The 8222-nt window shown below is 36.9% G+C and overlaps 1 protein-coding gene across 1 annotated transcript; it reads right to left on the reverse strand.

The window, feature by feature from the left end:
• Positions 1–939: 939 nt before the first annotated feature.
• On the reverse strand, positions 940–4651 carry LOC139621458 (immunoglobulin lambda-1 light chain-like). Its single transcript, XM_071477979.1, has 4 exons — positions 4282–4651; positions 2280–2588; positions 2073–2147; positions 940–1457 (listed from the first exon to the last, which is right to left on the reverse strand). The coding sequence occupies exons 1-4, from the start codon at positions 4421–4423 to the stop codon at positions 1297–1299; spliced, it is 687 nt and encodes a 228-aa protein (XP_071334080.1). The 5' UTR covers positions 4424–4651; the 3' UTR covers positions 940–1296.
• Positions 4652–8222: the final 3571 nt, after the last annotated feature.

An 8222-nucleotide genomic window follows, 5' to 3' on the forward strand; every position in this document is an offset into this window, starting at 1 on the left:
GTTGGGTCAGGTTTTCTCTTGCTGATTTAGTTTCAGTTGGTGTAGATAAGATACACAACTGCTTATGGGTAAATTGAATGTCGTCGGCCTCAGCAGGTAAAAGGTTAAGGGTTGGGTCAGGTTTTCTCTTGATAGAAAATGAGACTATGGTTATTTAAATATTATTTATAGAGATGACACAATGATGATACTGAAATGCCTCTGTGTCCTAAATGTTTAGTGATTGACAGTTTTATTTTTAAATTTCAAAAAAATCTCGTTTTTAGCATGTTTCAAAAACAGCTTTTGAGTGTATTATGTCTGTGTTATATATTGCTATACAACATACATTTTACTTTTTCAAAATGTGTATAACTTGTGTCTTTGTGAAGCATTTTGTGATTTCAGTCTTTAAATGTGTTAGATAAATATAATTTTATATATATATATATATATATATATATATATATATATATATATATATATATATATAAAATATAAATATAATAAGTTTGATTATATTTTATACCTGTAGTGTAAACAACAGTGTCTTCAGCATAGAGTTTTACATCCACACCGACACAATGATAAAAGATGATTAATATACAACCTACATGATCAGGGGAACCAGCACTGAACCTCAAGGTACAGCCACACCTACTTGTTTGTATTAAATAGTGACAAATTTGCTGAAGTTTGCTTATCCTTCTTAGTGTTGTTGTGCTTGTTTGGCTCTGTGTCTATATTCATATCATCCTTTGCCTTTGTTCTTGAGACTGTGTGAAAGTAGAGAGAGAGCTATTTACACTCAAAGTCAAGCTACACATAAGTGTCAGTGTAAATAGTCAATATAGTTTTTCATTTTTCTGATGATTTGCTCCGAAGTCAAATGGAAATGTTAAAAAATATGTTAACAATCCAAAAACACTGTAATTATTTATTTATTGAAACAAAAACACTGAAAGAATTTCACAAAAAATTCATTGTCAGGTTAAAATGTATTAAAATGAAAAACAAGACCAGAAAAAAATAACATGAACAATCACATATCTACCAAGCAACTAATTATTCAGCTTCATTTTCTATCATTAAACAAGTCACCATTAAAAGTGGTAATAAAATACAGCATCGACATAACATAATACTAAATAATATACATTTAAAAAGTGAAAATATATATGTATATATGTTTTTATATTTTTAGGATGACTGTATCTAACGTGTACATAAAAAGATACATTTCACATAAATTTCTGAACAGTGATCAAAGGGATAAATGAGATGAAGTGATGGTGAGAAAAGGCGAGCAGAAAACAGTCAGTCAGCATGTGTGCCGTTGGTGGACGGTCCCTTGTTCCTGAGGATCATCAGCAGAGAGAGTCCACAGCAGTACACCAGACTCTTCACTATCAGCACTGTGTACAGCAGACAGAGCAGCTTCACCCTGCACTGAGGCTGGAGAGGATCCAGGGGACCCACTGCAACAGAAAAGGATTCAAAAAGAAATCAGTCAGTGCTCTGCTCCTCTGCTCTCTTTGACAGCGTCTCCACATGAAGCTGAATCTCTGCTCAACACAGTCACCAAACCTTCATCACCTTCTTCTGTCAAGTGTTTATGACATTTCAAATCACTCCAGGATCAAATGGAAAGTCCAGATAGAAAAAGACACAGGTTGTTATGAGCTTGAAGTTGGATTCATTGATTTTCTTTTTGCTGTCACTTGGGGGCAGAAGAACTCAACAACAAGCTAAATAAAGTCATCTCTGACCTTTGACCTTACACACAGTCATTAGATTCATTTTTAATGCAGAAATATGAATGAGTGGAGCTTTAAGATAAAGTCCCTAAAGTTGTTGTAGGTCCCTCAAAGCCCCACATTTAGTATAGTGCCCCCAACACATGTTATTAGTCAGGATGGTGCAGTGAAAGCTCTGTGACTGGGGTTTGTTGTGCTGTTGGACACTCTAACACAATCAGGGAGTGTATGTTTCAATCCTTCAGTGATGAGCAGGAAGTGAACAGACTGATATGCAGCCCTAACTGCAGCAGAACATTGGAGCTGTCCATGCAGAGAGGCAGCAGGTGATCTTACAGGGAGCTTGCTGCAGAGCTGCCGGGTGTGCTGGCTCTCTCTCTGGAGGACAGGAGGCTGCTGGAGCTGGAACCTCTGAAACACAAGAGGAGTCAAATGTTTGGAGCTGCAGTGAGAAATGTCAGTGCTCTGCTCCTCTGCTCTCTTTGACAGCGTCTCCACATGAAGCTGAATCGCTGCTCAACACAGTCACCAAGCCTTCATCACCTTGTTGTGTTGGGGCCTCCACCGTTCCCCCCTCATGCTTGACGTAGCAGCTGTATTTATATGTGCTGTTCTCTGGCTGATGGATCAGCAAGATGGCGGTGGAGCGTCCCGACTCTGTGAGCTCCAGCTGCTCTCCCTCAGCAGGGGGCAGCTCCTCCAGAGGACCACCCTCCTTCTGTCTTTTCCAGGAGAACTGGACCCGAGGAGGAAACATGGCTGAGGCCAGACACAGCAGGGAGCTCTTCCCCTCCAGGTGGGCTCTGGGTGCTGCTGGGTACACGCTCACCACGGGCTTCACTACCTGCTCATCTGAAGATTGACAGCAGCAACAAGCAGCACAGACACACATTCACACAGTCAACAGCAGCTTCCAGCACTGCACTGCATTCAGTCTGATCCTGGAAACTACATGGACTCTGATCACTCAACTACTCATCCATACAGCACAAAGGTCCCCACATATACTGGATTCACCTTCATATATATTTACTGAGCTATATATCATGGTTATATATTATGTATATCATCAGACAAAGATCAAGTTCAAGAAAGACAAAGATGGAAACACTGTTTAAATTCTTTATATTCATGTTTCACTTTTATAAATCAAAAGCTCAGAATAAATGTGGCATTATAGTATCTGTATGTTTACAATATTTAAGTACACAGGTATCCAAGTATATCTTTAACAAAAAAACATATTCACTATTATTTAAAATACAATGACACTAATTAGATATACAGTATTAACTAAATATTTCATGTAAAGTATAAAATTATTAAATATTCTCACAAATATAAAGAACAAAAAAATTTATCATGATATATTCTGACAATATATATAATTTAAAAAAAAATGTGCATGTATTTTTGATTTTTTTTATACCTACAGAGGTTTTGTTATATTTTTTCTTACATAAATAAAATATTGATCATTATCTTATGATTAAAATATCGACTCAGACAAATTTAGATCAATTCTACATCAAACTAAAAACATGTTTAAGTGAAAGAAATATTTACAGTCATATAAATAACAGTTATTACCACCTAACTATTAAAATAAAAAACAATATATAGACCAATTATGTTAAAGGAATTTATATTAAAAGAATTTAAAATATTTTTTATTTATATATTTTTTTCTTTGATATATTTTGCTAATTTACACACATTCGCCATGATATAATGTATTTTCACATTCATTTGATGAACAAATTAAACATTATACAAATTATATTTACTGAGAATTATTGTAAGATATACTGTGGAAGTTTAGATCAATAGTTTATATCATCCTGCATGATATATTATATCCATAGAAAATCCATATGCCAGTCCATTAATTAATTGAACATTTACTTATTATTATTTAATCTTATACCGTCTGTTTAAATATTAAATGTAATGTTTTAAAATACATATATTTTTCCTCAAATTAAGTGTTTGTTTTTGTTGTTGTTAAAATGAATATTTCATATAAAATACATTTATCATCAGACAACAACTGTATTCATTTACTGTATTTTCCAGCATCAACCTTTCTGAGTGAATCTGAAGAATCCTGCTCATCACTGAAATTCACTTTGATTAACTGGACATTTTGTACAAAAAGTCAACTGAGCAGGAAAATCCTCCACAGTCCTTCATGTACAAGTCAATTGATTTGAGCAGAGAGAAGAGAGGAAAGAAAAGCAGTCTGATGATTCATGAAGCAGCAGCTGATGAGAATCCACAATGCACTTACAATATCACACTTTTTGGACTCTTCAAAGCCTTTTGAGCTCCAGCAGAAATAAAGAATTCCTTCTGCTGTGCAGTGAGATTTAAACATCTTTTCACTAATAATTGAACTTTTTTATTGAACAATGGCTGCATCAGGAACTTTGTACTAACTATGAACAAACTAACATGTAAAGTCTGAAGCAGCAGAAACTGACTGAAAACACATTTTCTACTTCTTCAATAAAACAACTGAAGGAAAATAAATGTTTGTTCTTACCTGTTACATACAGTTTAGTTCCAGAGCCAAACATATAGTACCAGCTGCCTGCTCCCACAGTGAAAGAGACTGATACAAAAACCTGTCTGCTGTTGAATGTGTCAGCTGAGGTGAACGAGTCCACATTATGAACCAGGATCATATTTCAGCTCCATCATGTGTTTCTCTAATGTTCAGATCAACATGACTGTCTCTTCTTCTCTTTTCTTTTTTGCTCACACTCAAATATCTCAACAAATATTCCCATTTCAACTGCTTCAGACGTTCATGGTCCCCTCAGGATGAACTGGAATAACTTTGCTGATCCTCTGACTTTTCATCACATTGACATTTATAAAGATGTTTGTAAGGGATGCTGGACCTAAACACAGGAGACCTCTGTTAGTTTCCTGTTTCCATTCTATAACGTTAACCACATGGTTATTATTGTAACCATGATGACGAGCATCATCTTAACTTAAAAGTGCTTATTTTAACCCAAATCAAGTCCTCCAACTAACCCAACCCTGACCCTACAAGTCCTCCAACCTAAATGACCATATAAGTCCTTTGTCCCCTCCCTCTGATTAGACCCATGGGAGTGTTTCCTGAATTGTCACCACTACAGCTCCAGGAGAGACGCCACAGATAAACTTAAGGACAGGAACACACTGGATGTGTGACATGTACGTGCACATCACATCACGTACGTGATAAGTACTTAGTTGACATCACAGGACCTTCATCACCATGGTTACAATAATAAACATGTGGTTCAGGTAAGATGAGCCTCATTGCCATGGTTACACCAATAATCAACATAATTGACTCTTCATCAAGCACCATCATGATTTTGTTCATTTAGTTCCTTTGATTGTTTTCTCTTCATCTTGTTTTATTCTTGTGCTTCTGAGTTTCTTCTTTGTCCTCACTGTGTGGAACAACAGGAAACCTGCTCAAATATCTGATCACAATATGAATCAATATCATAGAAAAGCCAAGAAAACGTGTCTGAGCTGGAGGTGAAATATGTCAACCTGGGCTGTGGTTTACTGCTCTCTTCCTGTCACAAACTCTGTTTGACATCTGTTCATCTGTTGGTTTTTGTTCAGGCTGCAGGGATCATTTCTCACTGTGGGGAGCAAACTTATAACATGAGCAGTAGTAGGAGGCTGAATGAGAGAGTTTAACTTTGTCTATCTTCAACTCACAGAGGTTCTGTTTTTTAACAGGTGTGAAATCATCTTCCTGAGGATGATTGTAACCTTTGTAAACTTCACCATCACTCTTATCAAAACGCAGAATACGTGTGAATGTTTCTGTCTCTTTCTTCTGGTACCAGAATACATAATCACTGTTACACTGGTCAGTTCGTCCACAGCTGAAGGAGACTGATCCACCAACTCTCCTGGTCAATGATAACTGGTCCTGAATCAGCTCTGCTGCCATGGCAACCAGCGCTGTAGAGACACAGACAGGTAGATGAAGGTCAGTGTGACAGTGTTTGTCACAGGTGGACTTTGTTGGCTCCTGATTGGCTGGAAACACTCACCTGAACACAGACAGCACAGAGCAGCAGCTGGGAGGAAAAGCATTTTGTGCAGTGGTGTTTCCTCTGGTGAACCTGGGGAGAAGTGGAGCTCTGATGCAGCTGAGGACAAACAAGGACGAGCTGTGAGATCAGACCAGGGCCACATGGTTTCTGACGCCTCCTCAAACCTCCCATCAGCCCCTGCTGCCCACAGATGAGGCTGCTGCTGCTGATTGGCGGCTCAGCTGAAGCTGTTGTGTGGTTTTCCTCTGAGTGGGAGGTTTTAAAGGGGAAAGAAAAACCACAAACTCATGAGTTCAACAGTGAAATGATCATTTCATGGCAGCAACATTAAAGTGTCACAAGCTTCTATGTTTCAGTGTGTGATTGGTCAAACTGTTGATAGTCAGTCTAAAAATCATAAATACATATATCATATATCACAAATGTATTTGCAGGTTCTAAGTTTAAACTTGTTGTTGTTTTTCAGTGTTGTTCTAATGCTCTATATCCACTTTTAATTGCAACTTGTATATTCATAGAAAATAAAGCCAAGTCATTATTTATCTGAGAAATATTTTATTGATTAATTAATGTTTTCTGTCTTTTTGCCTTTTAATACTTTCTGTAGAGTGTCAAATTCATCCAATGTAACATTGTCAATATATTAATAAACATCCTGGTTTTTATTGATATAAATTAGATTTTTAGATCAAAGAATTATTTATAATAATTATATTTTTCATGAGGTTTCGTCTGTGACATGATTCACGCTCCAAACTTTTTTTTAAACCATGTTTCAAATGATACAATACAATTTACTTCAGCATCTAAACAAGTGGAGAAATTCAAGCTTGTCTTTTTCAAATTCTGGAGACATCAGATCAGAAAACTCATTTGTGTCATGTTGGACGGTCCTGACAAACAACCTGTGTCAGTTATGTACAAGCACCTGTTGGCAGTGTCAACTGTCAAGTGACCTTTGGTTGCTAAAGCTCCAAATTCCCATTAAAAACATCCCACGAAGGAGACGTCCAGGCGGGTGGTCTTTGTGGGTCTGTGGGCTCAGTTGAACTCTGTGTGGGTGGAGGGCTCAGTGGAAAAAAGTGTCACTAAGAGACAAACTACAGAGAGAGAGGGGGGTTCATGAGTGTGTACAGCAGCAGATATGAATCTGCTCTCAGTGGTTATTAGGACTCAGAAAAAACAGTTGACAACGAATCAACACTTCCTTTCCTGCAGCAGACGGGCTGTGTGGGTTTCTGCTCTGCAGCCGACGTTAAAGCTCCTTCGTTCTGATCAGGTCCCATTTTATCAGCTGTCACTGATTCTAACAGTGTTTTCAGTCTTCAGAGCGTTCACACGAGACTAATTACAAACTGAAGTCTCAACATGAGAGTATGGAGAATAAAACTGTCATTGTGTAAACCTCTAACACATTATGGGGGTTTGTCATGATTATTTATTCACTAAAACCCAAGGTAATGATTTTAGTGGTATTATAGGAAATGTTACAGTATGACTTGTTCATTTTATAATTTATATTTTCATTAATTTGTTGTTCTCATTTTAACATGAAATTATCTGTTATTTTTCACATGAATCACATTTTGATAATCAATAAAACTGATTATTCATTCAATTCAATTTATATTTCACAGAGTGTAAATTGAAACCATGAGAGAGTTTTCAACACTGAGTCCCTGACTGTAAATTTAAAAATAAAAAAAGTCATTTTGTTCTGATTAATCTGACCAACAAACCACAAACCACACAGAGACAGAAACACAAACACACTGAGACAAACACATCATGTTGTTGTTCTCTTCTTGAGGCAGAACTAGAGCGGCCATGTTGTTTCACCTCAGCTCTCATTATTTCAGAAAGTTACAGTTGATAAAAAACAAAAGCTGTTGTCAGACGAGTCTGTACATCTCAATCAATTCACCTCATGAACCCACTGACCCACTGACCTCTGGTGAATTACATTCAAGCTTCAGTTGTTATCAGTGTAGCTGTCTGTGCTTCACTCACACTGGTCGTTATGTGGCTCAAGATTTATGTTTATTCTCTTCTGACTTAGAAACACAGCTACACAGATGTGTTGTGTATTGGGCTGTGGAAGCTGTTCAAACACTTGGTTTAAACACTGATAAAAAACTGAAGGTGTTGTTGTCCTGCTTTAGTCAGTGTAGAGAAGATACACAACTCCTGATGGGTAAATTTAATGAAGTCGGCCTCAGCAGGTAAAAGGTTAAGTGTTGGGTCAGGATTTTTCTTTATGGAAAACAATACTCTGGTTATTTACAAGTTATTTTTATTTAGAGATGACACAATGATGACACTGAAATGCCTCTGTGTCCTAACTGTTAGTGATTCTTGTCTTAAATTTAAAAAAATTCTCATTTTTAGCATGTTTCAAAAACAGGTT

Source organism: Trachinotus anak, unplaced genomic scaffold (assembly GCF_046630095.1).
Source record: "Trachinotus anak isolate AG129_WGS33_773 ecotype Australia unplaced genomic scaffold, CSIRO_AGI_Tana_v1 ptg000005l, whole genome shotgun sequence".
NCBI classification, from domain to species: Eukaryota; Metazoa; Chordata; class Actinopteri; order Carangiformes; family Carangidae; genus Trachinotus; species Trachinotus anak.